We start from the raw sequence: 22,279 nt of genomic DNA, 5'->3' as shown, positions 1-22,279 counted from the left end.
TACATTATTAAAGATGACACAATGTACTGTTAATTGTAATACCAGTAGTGTGTTCCATATATACAGGGTGAACCCTAACACCAAGTACAAAATTTCGGAGGCTGTTCAGAGATATTTTCCAAATATTTTTATATAAGGGACCAGTAATCTCTGGTGGCTCATTACAGAATAATTGCCTAAGTTTTTTTTTATTTTTATTATTTTTAACCCTAATTTATGTCTGTATCTGTATTGCACCATTAATACCTGCACAACAGTGCAAATGTCAACAGCATTCAGAGTTGCAAAATTTGTAGATACAAAAGTGCAGGGATGTGGTCATCATCAATGTGGGAAGACCTCAATATAGAGAAGTCAACTACACTCAGTGAACCCGTATCTGAGGTGCATAATGGCCAACTCCTCATCAGTAAAATTATTTGTACAGTTGTGTATCATCGTTAACATGCAACTAATACTAAACAAACTCGAGACAGAGCTGAGCAGTAATGAATGAGAGCTGGAGGACGAGCTGTAAAGTGGGTACTACTGTTATCAACAGTAAGTACTGTGAGTGAATGAAAAAAAATGTGCTTCCAACCAAGACAGGTCATGCAAACCATTATCATTTACAATGTTGGGCAAATATTTTCATTGTAATTCAGATACAAAGATAAATGGGGGTAAAAAATCAAATTAAATGTAATTACCCTGTAATCATCCACAAACTACCACAGGACTCATTCAGAAAATATCCTTTTCTCAACCCCTGAAAATTTGCCTTGGAGTGCGAGTCCATCGTGTTCATCTGGAATTAATGCTTGCCACAGAAGCTGCTTATATGCAGGCCCAAGATAAGTTGTCACAACTATGAGTTTGCTGTTTTACAGTGAATTAGACTAATGGCTGGGACAACTGCTTCCAAAAAGCAAAAAATCTGTGTTTGAGTCCTCGTCTGGCCAAAATTTTCAATTGGTAATCTAAGGTTATAACAACACATGTTTGGCATATTTGATCAGTTTGCACTGAAATCGTTTCATGTCACTGCATCTTGATCAGTTTTACACCAACGAATTCATTAATTTCATTTCAGCAACTTTAATTCATTTGTGTAAATTTTACACAGTAGTCTAGCTAGCAGCTTCCTGTAGCTAAATTATCTTTTCGTGCATAGTCTGTTGTTAAAGCTATAATAAGAATAATGTAATACAAACAATGTCAGAATCTCTTTCTTCATACATTTCAATGGTATATTAGTATCAAGTTTATAACAAAGGAATATACAGTGTGGCAGTGATACATAATGGAATGTCCTCCATACTTTTTATTAGTTTCATTAGTGTTTGCATACAAATCATTTTTAAAGCATAATTATTAGTTACAATGTTATTTAATTTGTTACTATGTTTGCAAATTGGAATGTTACTTGTGTTCATAGTTAGGAATATGGCGCCATTTGCGTGATGAATCTTTGTTATTGCCTATGCATGCAATCCAAGTATACAACAAATAAATAACATCAGTTCACTTAACATAAAATTTATAAAATGTACAATCCAAAAATATATTATTTCTTCTGTTATCTCACCCACTACACAGCTCCGCGAACTATTTTAAAATTTCAAAAACATGTTTATGTTCAGGTAATCGGGAATCTCAAAAATCCTTTACATTGAAGCAGACATACCACAATTTCTGAAAGCTAAAACTGAATGCTACATTTCGATTCAGATAAATACAGCGTGCAAATAATTAATTTAGTAAAATGGTGTTTATTTTTAACTGTAATTTTTTATGTAATAGTAGTGAATTCTTATGGTCCTTTCAACAAAAACTTCATTAAAGATATAGCTTTCTTCTTGTGTTCTTCTCCAGACTGGTTCCTGAAAAACCGAAATAAAAGTTAGGACAAGTAGGTAAATTACAGGCTGCTATTACACACATACACACACATACATACATAATAGAATTTTTCTCTCTTGCATCACACTTCCCAGTTCGTCAAATTACATTTACTTACTCTACTGCTGTCCCCTTTCCTCTATTCAATACTTTATACATGTTGCAGAGCCATCCTGGTGAATGACCATTTACTGCCCATCAACAGTTCATGGCATGCACATCTCCCTTGATGGTGTTCCAGATGTGCTTAATATGACTGAGAATGGGTAAGCATGATGCATGCTCAAGTACATGAAACCTTCAACATTTCTGAAAACATTCAGACATACTTCAGAGGCACTGGAAAGGTGCACTGAAGGTACAAGTCACCTGCAGGGTACTGTACGTGAACAATTACACATCACTGGTGTAGGTTCTGTTTCATTTGCTTTTGAAATGACCCTGTAAACATCTCCTTTGCCCCCACATGAGAATACCTCCACCAACTGCCTAAATGGTGCATGCAGAATGCACCTACTCATCTACTTTTCAATGTATTCCAACCTCCTCCATTGGAATGTACCAACATTTAACACAAACCTTCAGTATAGGTGGCCTTTACATATGTTTTGACCATCAAATGGTTGTCTTCTGTGACCCTTCTTATTTCCATACCCAGTGACTTGCAGTGAAGAGAGAGACACACACATGGGATAGTGGCTTCTGTACCCCATAATAAAGAGGTTTTGGATGATATGTCTGCTCAGTGACTGTTGTAGTCCAACATTGAACTGATGCAATTTGTTAAATGTGGCCCTTCCCCCCTCCCACCCCAGTCTGCCATTAAAAATCAACAATGAAGAGATAAACAGGTTGTTAAAAATGAGGTAGTTGACTCATGGTGATGGTTTCTGTGAATCAAATTACTAACAGCACACCCTGGACAGAGTGGACCAGCAGTTGCACAACCCTGGAGAAGGAGTGCCCCATTATGGATTGTAACAATAGCTCGATGGGCCACAGTGTAGCAATGTAGCAAATTGCTCACTGCTTCAGTGATGGACAATAACTATCACTGAGCACCCACAGCATGTCTATAAGTGTTCCAGTATCACCGATGTAGCATTCAACTGTTCCGCTATGTAAACTCTGTTGACATCCCAGTTGCATGACGTGCTAACTTTTCCGTTTGCTGTAGTGACAGAGCTCCATCTTTCCAACTTAGTACTTATACTTGCCTTTAATGTAATTCCTTTACAGTAGATGTAACTGACAACTGTTCTGCATCCAGCTATTCGCCTCTCAACAAATTCAATTTTTTTCACTTTTTATCATGTATGTAATTACTTTCAACTGTGTACATTTTATTCTATCTTGTATAAATTTTCACTGTGTGTTATTAGATTTAAACCATTCTGTTTTTTGCTGACAAGGTATTGTGAATTGTCTTCGAGCCATGTGCTATGCTGTCCAAGCTACTAATGAGTTTTGCCTGTGTGTTGTGGAATATCATATACTTGCGAAAGTTAGTGATCTGGGTTTGAGCACCAGTTACAGGCACATTTTGAACTTGTCACAAATGACTGTTGCTCAGAAACATCTCTTACAGGGTATATGCAGTTAAAACTACACATTTTCCTAGGTGAAAGCACACTAAATACAGGGTGGAAGTACATTTTTTTCCATGTTAAGTGACAATACACTTTCTCCACGAACTGTAAAACTTATCAATCCTTTGAATGGTAAAGATTTTATACACTGGTGTAAAACTTCCTGCCACTTTAGAAAATGAAATGCAGGGGGAAAAAAAAGAAAACACTGTTTGGAAAGATCTTTCATGCATGGCAACATGTACACTGCATATTTTCGTATAACGGAAGTATAAAAAGGAAAGCTGGCTTCCGAAGCACTGACACTGAGATTGCGCAGTATGATGCACTTCTGTCAGCCAGTCATAATTCACATCAGTTGATCTCACCTGCCAATGACAGCAGTTATTCAGAGCCTAGGACACGTGATGTAGTCATACAATAGTAACATCACTGTTAAGTAAGACCAACACACAAACAGGAAAAGTGAATTGTTTAAAGTAATATACATACAGCACAGCTATAAGAAAAGCTACGCTTTCACATACAGTTAAATTTTTTTGGTTTGAATGGGAGTCAAATGCTGCGTGATTTGAGAAATTCATCACACATTCTCAAATGCAACATAATTCATCTAGCATAAAAGGAAATTTACTTTTGAAGTAATGCCTCTCATATCACCATAGTCTTGATCCATACTCAGAAGTATATAGACAGACGTGAACAAACACAGAGTTCATTACTGAAAAATAGGTTACTTTCGGAGGAAAGATAAGCAGCATTTGTGGTAGCTGAAGAAGTTCGAAAAGATTCAAGGGAGACAACAATGACAGAGTACGCAGTATTAACGTATGGAGAAAAGAAGAATGTAGGACTTTCTAGGAAACAATTATTTCTCCACTGTTGCAACAGCATACCAAAATTGTTATGCAGTTGTCCACTGTTAAGAGAGCACACCTGTGTCTGCTTTATTCACCTGCCACATTTCAATCCCACATCCTGCCCTTAAACGGTCTAAAAATTTTACACTTTGCATATTATGACAAAGATACATGTCGGAGAAGCAGCAAAAATATATTTTGTATTTTTGTTAATTTTGTCATCATCAAGACAGCACCAACTTCCTTATCTTGACAATGATGGTAGTATAAGAGCTACAGATTACCTTGTCTTGGTTCAGCAAAACAAACTGTGGCATTCCATCACCAGAGAACATCCAACACCAGGTGACACACACAAATATCGCAGTGATTTATACAGAGACAAGCATTGTTTTGCAATGTGTAAAGACAGTATCATAACAGACTATCACATAGGCACATATAAGAACATAAAAACAGTAAAACCAAACTCATTAACTAAGGACTCAGAGGTTCATTACATCTTAATCAGTCCAAAATTTTCTTGAAGCCATAATCTGTAGATACAATCTGTTCCTTAGACTTACTGTAACAGACCACTTTGCAAATACTGAAGTGTGTATTTTCTCCAAGTATGTCCAAGTGTAGCAAAAGAAAGAATAGATTCATATTTGCTTAGCAAGAATAAGACAGATGCTAAAACATACCATGGCTTATAACAAAAACAGCAGAATCTACCTTTTATGTCACACAAATGTTATCAGAAGTGATCTTACAAATTTCTACCATGCATGTCCGTTTTTACTACAATAGCACAGTTTTTGTGCAGCTTTGCACTTTCATACATACCAATATTTTAGAAGGCCATATTCACTATTAACTTCAGTCAGAATATCTCACCCAAGATACTGACCAACCAACACACATTAGTAGTGCAGGTTTTTTCTTATTAATGTTTAAATACCTCCAATGCTATGTAGAAGATGCTGAGATAAATAATTTAATGTAAGACACACAGGACCACATAGGTTGGAACGCAGCCCAAAAGTGGATGACAAATGTTGAACACGTGATATCATCAGATGATGCACCTCATCATACACGCAGTGATTGAGCCAACAGGTCTATTTCACCTGATCATCCCAACCAAAGACAAGTATTCACATCAGTGTGTCTTGGGGCCTTTGTGAGCAACTTCAGATCGTGGGGGTTCAGGGTTCGACTCTCGGATCTGGCAAGCAGTATTTATTTGCATTGCATTAGGCAACTGTGTGTTTAAATTCAGTTAAGTTTTATTATTTTGTTTACTGGTCTCATAGTCTCTGTTGGTTTTTGCAAAGTACACAAGTGAGTGAGTGTAAGCTTCCAAAGTGCATCACTACCAATAAATGAGCTATCTTTTCTTAACTAAATAATGTCTGTAAACAGAAAAAGGGAAATAAGGAAAGAAACACAAATAACAACAGGATAATAATTTTGTAACTTCTATGTTTTCAGAGGATCACATTCACAAAAGTTTTTTGAAATCTGCAGTGTTTGCTTGAATGCAAATATTGCATCACCCCCCCCCCCCCCCCCCCCCCCCCCCAATCGTCCCTTCGGCTACACGCTTGAAAATACCCTCCTTATTTTGGATCTCCACAGTGGTGACTGCTATTCGGGTTATGAGACCCATTTTGGACTCTACTGGGGTGCTGTAAACTACCTGCTTCACATGACCCCAAGAGGAAAAATCTAGCAGAACAATGTATAGCACTGCCCCCTTCCAGCGAGGGTAGGTTCAGCACGTGTTGACGTACGTTTTCAGCTGACATCGCATGACCAATATTTGTCATTCACTTTTAAGGTATTTCCTGACATTTGTGGCCCCATATGTACTATATTAAATTACTTTACAAAGTATCATCCACATCACTTCAGGAGATTTTTAATATTAATAAGACATACAGGGGTGGACAAAAATATGGAAACACCAAAAATACAATGAATTACCATGACTAATACGGTGCAGGAAAACTGTTAGCATTCAAAACAGCTTCCACTTGCTTCGGAATGGATAAATATCAGCCCAGTATCATATTCAAGGGTCTCTTGCACCATTCTTCTTGCACAACAGTGGCATCTTCCAGTAAAGATGACAGAATGGGATAGCTATCATGCACCCCTCTCTCCAAAGTAGATCACAAAGGTGTTATGTCTTCCTTGCATGCTGGTGGTTCTTTAGTGGATACAGGAGTGAGGAACACATGCTGATCATGAACAGAGAATTCAGATATTAATTTATTCTACATCTAATACCAAATAGTAAAAATAATGCACAACTTTGCTGCCACAGATTGTACCATCTACACTACAGCTACACCTACACTTACATTCTGCACTGTGAAGTGCACGGCAGAGAGTATGTCCAATTGTACCAGCTATTAGGGTTTCTTCCTGTTCCATTCACATACGAAGTGCGGGAAGAATGATTGTTTGAATGCCTCTGTGGATGTAGTAATTATTCTAATCTTATTCTCGTGATCCCTGTGTAAGCAATACATAGGGTCAATTGCTAACAGTAGATTTTAATGTTGAAATATAAACAGATACAAAAGATTTATAAATCTGTCACACTTCAATACAATGTCTATTCAGATGATGGCAAGCACTGACCAATATGACAGTCTGTTAACATTATTCAGGCAGCAAAAACACAAAAAAGGGGCTCAGAGCATAAATGTTCGAACTTAAGTACACGCATCGCTGGAGCTCCATAGGGGGGATGCTTGTATCTCATTGGCAGCGGCGCAATCGTTTGTAGCAGCACCCTCAAGCGGTGGTGGTGGCGACTGTACGAAATGCGGCAGTGTAACTGGTGGTGCAAGTATTTTGAAAGTGCACCCAAAGAGATAGTGGCCAATACCACAATAATATTGAGATCTGTTGACTGTGATGGCCAGGGGAGATGAGACAATTCATCCTCATGTTCGCAAAACTAGTCCTAGATGATGTGAGCTTTTTAAAAGGGGTGCTATCTTGGAACATAGCATCACCACTGGGAAATAAACATTTTACTATGAGATGGACCGGATCAGCTAAAATGGTCACATCTTTGGAAGTAATGCAACCTTGTATAGTAACCATGGGTGCCAGAATACCATGACATGGCTGCCAAAATCATCACCAAACATCTGCCATGTTACACTCTTGTGATGTAAACTCAACCAAAATTTGGAAACAGTGTGCAACAATATTCATTTGACCAAATGACATTCTTCCATTGGATCACAGCCCAGGTTCTATGGCTTTGGCTCCACACTTTTCTATTGAGAGCATCTGCATCAGTGATTTCACCCTGATATTCCCTGTTATGTAGCTCCCTTCATACTGTTCCAGTGTTGACAGGGTTCACAAGTTTGACATTCAGCTCTGCAGTAACTTTTGCAGCTGTTATTCCCATATTTCTTGTCAGTCCTCTTCAATGACCATCTGTCACAACTGCTTAACACACTTTCCTCCAAGTTGTGACTTAGAAGATAATGTTTCTCCACTTTCCCTCTATGTAGTATGAATCTTCGATATTGTACCTCTTGAAACACCAAACACTTCAGCTACCTTGGTTACAAAAGCACTCACCATACAAGCACCAACATTATGCTCGTAGACAAAATCACTTAGCTCTGACATAATGATCTCATAACTACACAGAACACTGTTCTGATCAGAAAGCATTTCTCATTGTGTTTCCCTATATTTGTCAAAATGAAGCAGGTTAATGACAGACATGTCCTTTCAAAATACAGTAGTTCCAGTTAGGAGCATTCAGTAGTGACACTACAAGGTACTAGCATGCGAACTATTTATAACAGCATTATTACAACCATGACGTTACAACTTTGGGGATATGTAGTGCTTCGAGAATTTCCGCGAGAATTCCAGAACCACTCATCCTTCCACCACCTCAAACACAAGATATTTTAAAAATAAGTGAGAGAGACCATACATACTGCGCGACACGTTTGTGTGTGGGTTGGAAAGGAGTCACGAGCACAAGGTAGACGAGATGGTTGAACGGCATCGACAAGTGTTTGCCACTCGCATCATGGGAGTCGTATTGGAAGAGCAAGAAGTAATCATGTAGTATTCCTTGCTGTTTTAGTGTCTGTGATTATTGTTAAGGAAAAGTGAACAACTGATTATAGACATTTAATTGTACTTCATGTGTTGGACTTGCTAGAAGCAAAACATGTTCATAAATTATGTGGTTGTAAAAACTACGCTATTGCAGATGTATTTTACAGAGTCTAACATGAGACGAATCGGTTAACTTATAAACATTCGAATATTGATGAGAGAAATATAGAATTTGTTCTCTGTGGAAGTTGAAATATACTATGTCTGAGTTAAAAGTATTCTTCGAGTACTAAATTATTTCGAAAATAGAGAGTGTGTCTTACAAATTCCCGTAACCAGCATTATTCTTCAGAAAAGAAAGTTTTGGAGATTGACGGAGATGGCAATCCAGAGAAGATCAGCTGCGCAGATCAAGTAAGTCAACCAATGTGAGAGAGGTGTGGATTTTGCTTGCAATCCAAAGTCACACCGCTTCTTATCGTCGCACATCGTTAGAGGTAGTTAACATTATCAGGTCCTATCAGTGGCATTCTGACAGATATTAAAGGTGTTTTGATTTACTAAAAATTGTTGAAACATCTTGAAATCATGAAAGCAGAATGGTTCTAAAACACATCATAAAAGGAAGATTAATGGGGAAATAAGTAATGTAACAATGAACAAATGAAAATTAATAAGCATTTGTAGCTGGCTGACAGCTCATCACTCTGTCGATCTACCAGCCACTTCTGCATTTCATACTTGTGTAATCTGGTTGGATTAGAGGCATCTCCCAATTGATGATGATGATGATGATGATGATGATGATGATATGGTGGTGAGGCGAGCATGACAGCAACATCTATAGTGGCCACACTACAATTTTATGGGATAAAATAAAATTCACAAAATTATAAAACTGCAACTACAACTAAAAAACAAAAACGTAGCAAACACATGTACACATTTCAAGGACAAACGGAAATTATGTATTCTATCAGGCCTTAAACTTAGGCTAAAATTGAAAAAAGTGGTAGAAAGAAGTTAAATAGCATAGCAAATATCTGTGGCCGTCTTATCACTGGAATAAAAAGGATGACCCAACCACTCTACAACACACTAAAACCTCCAGCCTAAGGGCTTAGGCTGGAGTCCAGACATTTAACAAAACTTTAAAATCTTCATAACACTTGCCTCATTATCAGATAAACAAGGGGCAAATCCCACCTAAATTTGCTTCAGCCTGCATATCACATTCCTCCTTCCACAATTATATGGATCTCCAATGCAACAGTGAAATGACAGGCTGCAGATGAACAGCACATTTCCTCATGGCATGTTCCTGGTAGGTCTCCTTGGTAACTTGGTCTGCTCATTCATTTCGCCAAATTCCCATGTGTACCAGTACCAAGTAGAATTAGACTTGTTTCCCCTGTTGATGAAGGAAGTACAGTTGGTCTTGTATTAGTTGCACAATTTTCTTTGCTGCAATGAATGTAGGCCACTGAAGGAAACGGATGAAAAACTGCTGGTAAACCTTTATGGGTATAATGTCGTGGTCGACGAAACTCTTCTGTTCCCAACATTTCGCCCAGAACTTCGCTGAACATTTTCAGAGGTATTGCTCCTCTGTTGAGTCAGCTAGACGTCCAGTGCAGCTCTGGACAAAATGTTAGGAACAGAAGAGCTTCATGTACCAAGACCTTACACCCCAAAAGGTTTACCAGCAGCAATGTCATCTGGTCGTGAAAGCCTTCATTCTATCGTCAGATGAAAAACTGTTTGCCCCAAAGGCACCTCATCTGCTTCCAGTGCCTTCAGGACCGCATAGAGTTCCATTGTAAATACAATATATTCATGGGAGAGGCGAATCTGGAATACAAAATCAGGGAACGCTACTGAACAGCCTACGCATTACTCCTCTTTGGAGTCCTCAGTGTACACAACTTTAAAACTGTGACGCCTACATAAAATGTTAAAAAACAGAATGCAATACCCCTTATAATTTTGCAAGTTTAGGATAATTCTGGGCTTCTGTAAAAGCCAAGGCGGAGATCTGCTCCAACCTTGGCATAAAACTTTCAAACCAGCCACAACCATCTCTAAAAGTTAATCCTTTGCCAAACCCATAGTGCCTTGTTGTTCATTGTTAATTATGGAAAAGCCTACCCACTGCTGCCCGAGCAACAATAGTGTGCAGGTGCGTATGCTGTGGACAGTGTTTTATTGGTCTATCGCACTATGAAGTCATCGCCGCATGTGAAGTGGCATCTCACAATCTTCAACGCAATGGCTCAGTAAGGGACTGGATCGAAAGTATCCAGTGGCCAGCTTAATTCCTTCATGACATAGTTATGGTTATAGTTTATTTTTTGTCCACTGAACAGTTTTGCAATGATTTTAGACATCTTATGTTGCAAATTTATACAGTAATTTCATACATGAAATAATAATAAATAATACATTTAGAAGAACTGAAGAGTAATTTTTTTTAGTTCATCTATGTTAAACTCACTGCATATATTAGCAGATTTATACATTATTGCAACACTATATCTTATTCTGTATGTTTTCTTCTGTATTATGTTCCTTGAGTTTTCTTTTGAAGGTGTTCAGTTCCTTTATATTCTTAATGTTAGAGGGTAGTCTGTTGTAAAATAAGCTTCCTGCAATTGTAGGGTCCCTGTCTGTCATTTTCATTCTTTTGCCATAGATGTGGCCTTTTCTCTGGTTCTTGTCTCGTGGTCATGAAAGTCTGTTTAGAGCTACTGTACAATTTACCATTAGAGGAAGCATTGTCTCATATATGTACAAACTTCGAGGCATTAGTTTAGCTATGCATCTAATGGCTTTCTTTTGAAGTTTTAGGATTCTTTGTACATGTATATCTGCTGCACCATTCCATATTGAGATACAGTACAATATGTGTGGGAACATAAGTCCATAGTACATTTTAAGCAAGGTTTGCGTGTCCACCGTATAGCACAATTTTTTCATTAAAAATATATTTGTACTTATTTTGGAACAGATCCTGTCAATGTGGTTTTCCCATGTCAGAAATGTGTCCATGTCTATACCCAGAAGCCTCTTACAGTCCCATTGACACTAAGTGTACATCCCCAACTCACAGAGTAAATTCCTCAGCTCTGTTGGTTTCGAAATTTGTACACACAGTTTTCATCCTGTTGATCAATAAGTTATTTTCTGTAAAATACCTTTCTGCCATTTGCAAGTTCCCACTGGCTCTTTTTTTCCAGCTCCTTCACTGAGTCATTACATACTAGCGAAGTTGTGTCATCGGTGTACATGATCACTTTTTCATTTACAGCAGTGGGCATACCATTTATATATATGATAAGGGCAGACGTCCTAGTACTGAACCCTGAGCCACTCCATATTTTACCAACAGAAAATCAGAAGACATTTCTCTCTGTAGTTCCTGACTAATGTTTTATTTCAACACACTGTTGTCTGTTTTTAACAAAGGATTTTTTTATAATATCACCAGCTTTCCCTCTTATGCCACAGCAGTCCAGTTTCTGTAGAAGACTTTTATGGCAGACACAGTCAAAAGCTTTTGAAAGGTCTAAATAGACCCTAGATACTTTCTTTTGATGTCCACTGCCTCACTGACATCAGTTATAAAGTTTGTCACTGCAATCTTGGTGGATCTTCCCTTTCTAAATCCATGTTGTGCCTCATTTAAGATGTTATGCTTCTCTATTTTAGACAGAAGTGGTGTGATCATTTTGGGCTTACAATTTCTGGGGTCTGTTTTACGCCCTCCTTTGAATACTCGCACAACTTTACTCATCTTTAAACATTTCAGGAATAATCCTTACTGCACTACTAAATTTATCAGGAATGCTAGACGCTTAGCAAGATATCTAGCACAGTGTTTGATCATTTTTGCTGAGATGCCATCCAGACCTTCAGTATTTTTATTTCTTAGTGCTTCAATTTTTTTAAAGAACTTCCGATTCATCTGTAGGGAGGAGATATAAGCTCTTGGCCACCTTTTTGCAACTTTCCATTCTTCTTGGTACTGATGTGCATCCCCCCCCCCCTCCCCCTTCCCCCAGGATTTTCTCCAATATAGCTATACAGTGCTGGTTGAAAATATTGAACACTTGTTGTGGATCAGTCATTTCTTTCCCTTCCCCTGCCCACTGCTATATTTATATCTTTGAAGGCATGCGATTCTTTTCTGTTTTCATTTATGTAGTTCCAGACTGTTTCAGAGATGTTAGAAGAAGACTGTATTTCAGATTTTTGGTGGCTGGCCTTTGCTTCTCTTATCATCCTAATGTATGCTTTCTTCTTACCCTTGTAAGCCTCGTGAATGACCTGAGCTCCTGAACAAAATCATAGAGGGATATATCGAGGGAAAAAGACCTAGAGGAAGACCACGACTGAGGTACATGGATCAAATCGTGAAAGATGTGGGATGTAACACCTATAAAGAAATGAAGAGAAAAGCTGAAAGACGCACAGAATGGAGACAAGCTGCCATTGTAGCTGTTGCAAACCAATCCTTGGATTGACCACTACAGAAGAAGATGGTTCAAATGGCTCTGAGCACTATGGGACTTAACATCTACGGTCATCAGTTCCCTAGAACTTAGAACTACTTAAACCTAACTACCCTAAGGACAGCACACAACACCCAGCCATCACGAGGCAGAGAAAATCCCTGACCCCGCCGGGAATCGAACCCGGGAACCCGGGCGTGGGAAGCGAGAACGCTACCGCACGACCACGAGATGTGGGCTACAGAAGAAGAAGAAGAAGAAGATGTTTCAAAGAGTTCAATCAGTTCATCTCTTGCTTTTCTAATTTCTGTGGCAACTCTTTTTTTTTTATTATTATTTACCCCTAATAGTTCTGCATAGGTGCAAGTCTCCTTGATGACGCAAAGTTTATTAGACATGGGGTAGACTCCCAAGTGTCAGCCTATGACTGAGCAAAAAGGAATTTATACTTATATGGATGTGGTGTATGTTCTGTCGGACATGTCCGAGAGAACAGCCACCATTGATGACCTGCAGCTGTCTAGAACGAAATTAGAATTATATTAATATCTTCAGCTGCTACAGGGCATTGATATATATCAACGAGGACAGGTGAAAATGTGTGCCCCAATCGGGACTTGAACACGGGATCTCCTGCTTACATGGCAGATGCTCTATCCATCTGAGCCACCGAGAACACAGAGGATAGTGCGACTGCAGGGACTATCTCGCCCACGCCTCCCGCAAGACCCACATTCTCACCTTGTATGTCCACACACTACCTTCGTAGTGTCCCACCCCAACACACTCATTACTCGTGGAAGATATTCTTACCAAGTCCCGTAACAGTTCGGGGAATATGTGTGCATTTGCACAGAAGAAGGAGGTCATGGCCAGTATTGCCAGAACTATATACTTAAATGGATATGGTGTCTGTTCCTTTGGACATGTCTGAAAGAAGAGCCACCATTGATGACCTGTGTCCTCAGTGGCTCACATGGATAGAGCGTCTGCCATGTAAGCAGGAGATGGTTCGTTGGTTTGTGGGATTAAAGGGACCAGACTGCAACGGTCATCGGTCCCTAAGCAGGAGATCCCGGGTTTGATTCCTGATCAGGGCACACATTTTCACCTGTCCTCGTTGCTATATATCAACGCCCGTTAGCAGCTGAAGGTATTAATATAATTCTAATTTCATTCTAGACACCATATCCATAAAAGTATATAGTTCTGGCAATATCGGCCGTGACCTTCTTCTGTGTGGATGCGCACATATTCCCCGAACTCTTACGGGACTTGGTAAGAATATCTTCTACGAGTAATGAGTGTGTTGGGGTGGGACACTACGAAGGTAGTGTGTGGACATACAAGGTGAGAATGTGGGTCTCACAAGAGGCGTGTGCAAGATAGTCCCTAAAGCCGCACTATCCTCTGTGTCCTCAGTGGCTCAGATGGATAGAGCATCTGGCATGTAAGCAGGAGATCCCGGGTTCGAGTCCCAATTGGGGCACACATTTTCACCTGACCTCGTTGATACATATCAACGCCATTTGCAGCTGAAGATATTAATATAATTCTAAAAAGGAATTTGATGTAAAGCCATCCATCTGCCCCCTGAGGGATCACTGAGAACATGGGGTAGATGGCCGCCTGCCCCTCCCCCTCTCCGACAGATAATCAACAAGTTCATTACCCAGAATACCTAAGGGCCCAGGAACCCAGAGGAAGTCAACCGAGCAAGCAGCATTACCAAGACTAGTGAGAAGGCCATGCATGGCAGAGACCAAGGGGTGGTGGGAAAAACACTGAGTAATAGCCTAAAGGTGACTCACTCATTCTGTACATAACAAAACTCAGATGAGGGAGGACAGTTTAACAAAAAAGAGGGCCCAATAGATGGTCATCAGTTCCACAGTAAACACCCCATGCTTGGCAGGCAAGAGGTATGTTCTGTGCCAACACAAGACTTGAAGGCAAATCCCATGTGATCAGCAGATTTAGAAGCCATAAGTGTAAAAACAAAGGCATCCTGAAACTCCCGTAAGAGCATTTGGAACAAACAATGGCAAACCATTGGAGCGATGGAGGCTTTTAGACCCGGAAGAGATCCTTCTGAATCCGTTGCCGAGGAACTAACCAAGGGAGTGTGGTTGGGAGAGAACTTTGGTAAGAGGACAAGGATGGGAGATGGAAGTCATGGTGGAGAGAAGCGAGGCACAGCCCAACCGATAAACCCACCCAAAGGTTGGCAGCAGGTGGACAGGGGCCAAAAGCCACAAAAAACCACAGAATAGGAGGGGTGTGCAGCAGAAGAGTGAATAGTGATGGCATAGGAAACCAGGAGCTGGGATAGCTGAATCAAAAGGGAAGGGATCCCAGTGTCGACCAGAATGCTATCAACAGGGCTACTGAGAAAGGCATCAGCGGCTAAACAGGTACCAAGATGGTGGACCATGTCCAAGAAGAGCAGCATGGAAGGGGCAGCTGATCCATAAACTTGACAACCATAGTCGAAACAAGACATAACTAATGCCCGGTACAGATGGACAAGGGTTGAATGATCCGGACCCCAAAAGGCAAGTGAACAACATTGAGTTTATACCAACAGCCAATCTTCAAATGACGAATTTGGAACAACCGAGTAAGCTGATAGTAAAAAATAAGAACCAAGAAACAGAAGTGGGAGGGGGGCGGGGCCACAGTCAGGGACTGGGCATCAAGGTAGAGCCTCCGGCCTGAGAATCACAGGTGGGAGAGCCACATCACCGGCAGGCACCAAAGAAGGTGGGCACTTCTTTGGCCAGGGAGAGCATGGGAACCACAGGGAAGGGGGACATGAGAGGGGGACGGGACTAGAGTAAGGAAGAGGAAGGAGGGGGAAAGGATGTAAGAGAAGCAAAAGTAGAGGGCATCAACACAGGATGGAGTTGGTCAAATTTCTGACGAGCCTCAGTGTAAGAAACGATCCAGGGACTTATATGCTTGTATCTTCTTTTATTTCTTATAAGCTGGGCAACCTGGTCAGCATGGAGAGTGACAGTTGTGACAATTTACACACACGGGTGGCAGTACCCAACGGCTGCCCTCATGGAGTGGGTGTCCAAAGTCATCACACAGAGGGTCCACCGTACATCAGGAACACATGCCCGAAATACAAGCACCAAAACCACCTTGTGGCAGGACATACGGCTTCACATCACACTGAAAACCCACAACCTTGACCTTCTCTGGGAGGCGACCTCCCTTAAAAGCCAAAATAAAGGTGACGGTATCTGTGGGGTTGTCCTTATGACCTTCCTGCACATGCCAAACAAAACGAATACCCTGTCATCCCAGATTGGCATGGAGTTCATCAGTTTAAAGGATGAGGTCCTATTGTAAAATGACTCGCTAGAACTATTCAAAGACTTGTTATGTGTAATGGACACCGGGACATTGCCAAGAGATTAGAAGCATTAAAAGCTGCAGATTGGGCAGCTGAAGTATTGAAAGAGAGAACCCAACTGCATCTTACTGAGAGACTCCACTTCATCAAAGATGTCTTTCACATTTTCCACAAAAAATAAATGCTTTGTGGCGATGAATGTGCCCCCATCCATACTAGTACAGGCCATATAGCAGGGAAAATCCTAGGAAGTTCTGGTCTTACGTTAAATCAGTAAGTGGCTCGAAACAGCATATCCAGACACTCTGGGATGATGAAGGCATTGAAACAGAGGATGACACGCGTAAAGCTGAAATACTAAACACCTTTTTCCAAAGCTGTTTCACAGAGGAAGACCGCACTGCAGTTCCTTCTCTAAATCCTTGCACAAACGAAAAAATGGCCGACATTGAAATAAGTGTCAAAGGAATAGAAAAGCAACTGGAATCACTCAACAGAGGAAAGTCCACTGGACCTGATGGGATACCAATTGGATTCTACACAGAGTACGCGAAAGAACTTGCCCCCCTTCTAACAGCCGTGTACCGCAAGTCTCTAGAGGGACAGAAGTTTCCAAATGATTGGAAAAGAGCACAGGTAGTCCCAGTCTTCAAGAAGGGTCGTCGAGCATATGCGCAAAACTATAGACCTATATCTCTGACGTCGATCTGTTGTAGAATTTTAGAACATGTTTTTTTGCTCGAGTATCATGTCGTTTTTGGAAACCCAGAATCTACTATGTAGGAATCAACATGGATTCCGGAAACAGCAATCGTGTGAGACCCAACTCGCTTTATTTGTTCATGACACCCAGATAATATTAGATACAGGCTCCCAGGTAGATGCTATTTTTCTTGACTTCCGGAAGGCGTTCGACACAGTTCCGCACTGTCGCCTAATAAACAAAGTAAGAGCCTACGGAATATCAGACCAGCTGTGTGGCTGGATTGAAGAGTTTTTAGCAAACAGAACACAGCATGTTGTTATCAATGGAGAGACGTCTACAGACGTTAAAGTAACCTCTGGCGTGCCACAGGGGAGTGTTATGGGACCATTGCTTTTCACAATATATATAAATGGCCTAATAGATAGTGTCGGAAGTTCCATGCGGCTTTTCGTGGATGATGCTGTAGTATACAGAGAAGTTGCAGCATTAGAAAATTGTAGCGAAATGCAGGAAGATCTGCAGCGGATAGGCACTTGGTGCAGGGAATGGCAACTGACCCTTAACATAGACAAATGTAATGTATTGCGAATACATAGAAAGAAGGATCCTTTATTGTATGATTATATGATAGCGGAACAAACACTGGTAGCAGTTACTTCTGTAAAATATCTGGGAGTATGTGTGCGGAACGATTTGAAGTGGAATGACCATATAAAATTAATTGTTGGTAAGGCGGGTACCAGGTTGAGATTCATTGGGAGAGTCCTTAGAAAATGTAGTCCATCAACAAAGGAGGTGGCTTACAAAACACTCGTTCGACCTATACTTGAGTATTGCTCATCAGTGTGGGATCCGTACCAGATCGGGTTGACGGAGGAGATAGAGAAGATCCAAAGAAGAGCGGCGCGTTTCGTCACAGGGTTATTTGGTAACCGTGATAGCGTTACGGAGATGTTTAACAAACTCAAGTGGCAGACTCTGCAAGAGAGGCGCTCTGCATCGCGGTGTAGCTTACTCGCCAGGTTTCGTGAGGGTGCGTTTCTGGATGAGGTATCGAATATATTGCTTCCCCCTACTTATACCTCCCGAGGAGATCACAAATGTAAAATTAGAGAGATTAGAGCGCACACGGAGGCTTTCAGACAGTCGTTCTTCCCGCGAACCATACACGACTGGAACAGGAAAGGGAGGTAATGCCAGTGGCATGTAAAGTGCCCTCCGCCACACACTGTTGGGTGGCTTGTGGAGTATAAATGTAGATGTAGATGTAGAAAGTGTTTCACCCCAATCTGGCGAGTCTGGCCCTTCTCCCAGGGTGTAGCCAGGAAAGGGTAGGCTTCAGGGTCACAGGAAGCAAAGCAGCATTCTGTTATCGAAGAGATGGCTATAGGAGAACAGCTAGATATCTGGAGCTTGATACGCTTCATTCACAGAGCATCTGCCCTGATACCACCCACTCCGACCGGGGACTCTCCCCACAGGTGTCACCCAGCCACAGCAAGGGCCATCTGGCTTGGCTACATGTGCTGGTTACCTATCAGGGTGGTGAGGGGGCTATGACATAGGAGGAAGAGGGGAAGGAAGGGAGAAGAGGAATCCATGCCGTAGACACTAGGGAGGGAGGTATTCCTTAAATGGTTCACACTACATACAGAAAATGTAGAAGTGGAGGTCAAGCCCCAAATGGAGATCAAAAACGCCAAAAAGGAAGACGTGCCATGTGGAATGCGATAGTGCAGTGATCGCATAGTCAGCAGCAGCAGACGCCAACACTGCACACTGGCAAGCACTAACTGGCAGATTGGTACAAGTGCCATCGCTGCCTCTGGTGGAGCAAGACCAGCAACAGTAAAACTTTTTTCAATGAAAACTTACATCTAATGTAAGTAACTGTTTGGAAACCGGAAACGTGTTATCAATTATCATCTGTAACAGTGAAGATACATTTGCTTTTAGGGAGAGATGGAAGAGAAAATGCAAGGGGGACAAAATTGCAAGGAATACGGGAAACCGTGTGGATAGCCAGGTCAACTAATGCAGGAAAACCAAGAGAGGGGGAGGAACGAGGACAAGGAGGGAGAGGCACGGAGAAGTTAATGCAGCCCAGGAAGGAAGAAAGGGCTGCAATAGCTCGGGGCCCGATGTCTACCGCACACTACCTCACAAAACAACCGTGAGCCCACTGGGGAGTAAAAGTGGAATTAAAAATACCTCTCGCCACAGGTCGGGAAAGTATCCTGACATCCAAATGAAGTTAAAAAGAATGAGTACGATATGTTGGCTCCACCCTGTGAGTGCCATAGTATACTATAATGGAAGCTCTAACCACGACTAAATGATGCATCACAGGTCACAGATAATGTGAAATCCAGCACCCACATAGAGAAGAGATGGCCGTATTCTTCGCAAGTGGTGGACCTGAAGTCCCAACTGCCCTTCTCAGCAGCCACTCTGTACCACTGGGAAGTTGAATTCTGGCTGGTAATGCAAAGTGTGGCAAAATAGGCTGCAATTGTCTGGGCAATGTCTCAAGAGATGGTCTGGAAACTGCCACTCCCCATTTCAGCAGCCACTGGGCTCTTTCCTCCTCTCCTAGAAATTCTCCTGACAGTCTCCTACATAGCTGGACTTTTAGTGGAATGGTTTATGGTGGTCAGAAACTGTTGCCACGGTCTCTTTTTACTGTTCCTAACAATTCAGTGACATTTCACACTTGGTACCCAAAGGGCTGAGATTTTTTCTGCAGCTGATCAGCACTTGAACCTAGAGTGAACCACCCACCTGATTACAGAACAGCATTCATCACCCCACCAAGGGACAGGTAGCCTTTTCAGCTGGCCTACAGACTGCATATTAGATGCTGCAGCAGCATGGTGGATATTGTCGTAATATGATTCACCCATTCCTAGACACTGTTCAAACATAGCAAGTCAGCTGCAAAGCATACAGCCTGATTTACTGAACACCCATTGAGGCAGCTTTGTGTCGGGCATTACTCTGTCTGGCAGGTGAATCCAGATCATGAAGTGATCACCTGAGTGCATGTCATCAGCCCCTTTCCACTGAAAGCTGTGTGCAAGGGTCAGAGAGCGTACCAAGAGACTGACAGCACTGAACTACCCTGTACCAGTGCTGAAGTGCATGCTCAGCCCCACATTCAATGAACATACACATGAGGAGAAGAGAAGGCTTTCAATTGCTGTATTTCTGGGGCAGGTGGTGGCAGAGCCCCAAAGCACACGGTGTGCATTAATATCACCTCAGAGGAGGAAGGTGCACAGGAGCTGAGTAAGAAGATCACAGAGAGCCTTTTCACCTAGCACCTCATGTGGGGACAGTTAGAGGAATAGTATTGTCAACCTGTTACACACATGCACTGATATAGCAACTGCTTGTGGGCTGGTCATGAGGGAGAGAAGGGGCATCAGATAATATAAAATGAGTCTCCTGATGACATAAACATTTCTCTACCCAATGCAGTTCCTCCTTACGTGTCCTAAACCCAGAAGTACAGAAGCTATCTTAACGGAGAAGTTTTCCTCTGTCTTTCCTGCACGTTGGGGAGACTGCAGCAAAGGGGGGTTACTTGTACTCATCGGTTCCTTCAGGTAGATGTTGATGTCCATACCATTGATGTTGTGGTTACCATGTGATTTTGCAGACAGGATCAAGGTCACATGGTCTGATGGCTTAGGACCTGATCATTCTGGTCTGTTGGTTTTTGTCCGCAGCTTGGGTTTTGGGCATGGTGGCAAGGCAAGGCCATTTTAACAGAAATTTTGCTGGGTCTCTTCTACTGTTGCTATGAAAGTCTGCTATCCTTCCCATCATTGGTTTCCACAAACACCATTATTTCAGTGTTTGGAGGCTTGGTTGTGGGAGTAGCGGTGCAGGCCTGCAGCTGCACGTACAGTTGCAGGTCAATGTGCTGTGCTCAGCAGTCAAAAGTCTACATGCCCACACTAGTCTTCTATATAGACTACTTCAATACTGAGGCAAAAGATTTCATGAGACCTGGGTGGCAGCATGGCTTTAAATGTCTTCTTCAATGCATCTGGACAAGGCATTCTTTACTCCAAACTGGATGGGCTTGGGACTAATTGACAAACATGGGTGGGGCAGTACATTGAATACCAGGCTCATGGCCAGTGGAGCTGCATCTTCCACATGGAGCCTGACCTTACAACACATGGTGGTGTGACCAAAGCATTGACACTTAAGCAAATGCATTGGATTAAATTCGTAGGAACCGACTTTAAGATGGAAAAAGCCTGCCACAATATATTCAAATGACTTTTGTAGAATGAATGGATTTGGGAGCTTAACCCTAACCCTTTTCACAAAGTTCTGGGCTTCACTGATACATTCACTTTCTCACTCCTGCAAGAGTTTTTTGGTATCTGTAACCACAAAGTCCCCACGCATAACTCCTTTACAACAACTGAGCCCACTGTTCTGCTCACTGTTAATAGTACCTTCTCCAATTACTTCAGCATTTGATAACTTTGTATATACCACAACAGTATCCGATCCCAAATATTTGTTTATTCAATTACCCATTTCAGTCATTATGATCACCTTCAGATTGATCCGAAAAGAGAATATGTGCATATTCATGTAAAAATGTGTGTATTTGTAGGCTATCAACTATTACAAATGGTATAGTAATATAAATAGTCCGGAAAGTTAGCAAACATACCTGTCTTCATGAAGTCTACAGAATAAGAGAATAAAATATATAGCCATAAATGGCATCACATAGAGTAAAATCGTGACAAAATGGTAAACACTCATAATCCGAAATGTCAGGTCATTTCTGGCGTACTGTGCTCACAACTAAGGTGCTCACAGATGAGGGGGCATAGCCACTAGATGTTGCTGGCCAAATCCAGTTTGCAACAGCACGATACATCAGAAATATGCTCTTACACCACCCTTCTAAACTTCTTAATCAACAGAATAAATTTGCACAGAACACTTATTTTTCATTATATGACAGGCTGTTGAAGGTCTTACAAACTGGTGGAGCTCAATTTCTCCTCTAGTCCTGAGCTGTCCACATTTCTTTGTCTCGGATTCGGCAAGCCTGATGTGCCCACAGCCTTTTCCTCTTGCTTTGATATGCTGCTTTCACAGACAACCACTAGGAACTAGTGTCTATAATTTTTGAATGAAGTGTCATTATGATACCTTTATTTAAGCTCTTGAGCCTTTATTAAATTGCATTTCTTATTCTGTCCATTTGCATTATGTCTTGGCCCCATGCCGCACAC

At 41.4% G+C, this 22,279-nt stretch overlaps 1 protein-coding gene across 3 annotated transcripts in view; it reads right to left on the bottom strand.

Moving 5' to 3' along the window:
* Window positions 1-1,290: 1,290 nt before the first annotated feature.
* LOC126180763 (fructosamine-3-kinase-like) overlaps window positions 1,291-22,279 on the bottom strand; it is a 62,052-nt gene continuing 41,063 nt past the window's right edge. The window contains exons 7-9 of one of the 3 annotated variants that reach the window (XR_007536692.1): window positions 6,682-6,835; window positions 6,302-6,558; window positions 1,291-1,862 (exon numbers count right to left, since the gene is read on the bottom strand). Coding sequence is in view for 1 of the 3 variants with exons in the window: in XM_049924718.1 (XP_049780675.1) it covers window positions 1,793-1,862 (70 nt within the window). In the remaining 2 variants the exon portion in view is untranslated. The remainder of the gene's footprint in view (window positions 1,863-6,301; window positions 6,559-6,681; window positions 6,836-22,279) is intronic. The other 2 variants (XR_007536693.1, XM_049924718.1) reach the window with 2 other exon arrangements.

This window comes from Schistocerca cancellata, chromosome 1 (assembly GCF_023864275.1).
Source record: "Schistocerca cancellata isolate TAMUIC-IGC-003103 chromosome 1, iqSchCanc2.1, whole genome shotgun sequence".
Classification (NCBI taxonomy): Eukaryota; Metazoa; Arthropoda; class Insecta; order Orthoptera; family Acrididae; genus Schistocerca; species Schistocerca cancellata.
This window is presented reverse-complemented; position numbering and strand designations above follow the sequence as displayed.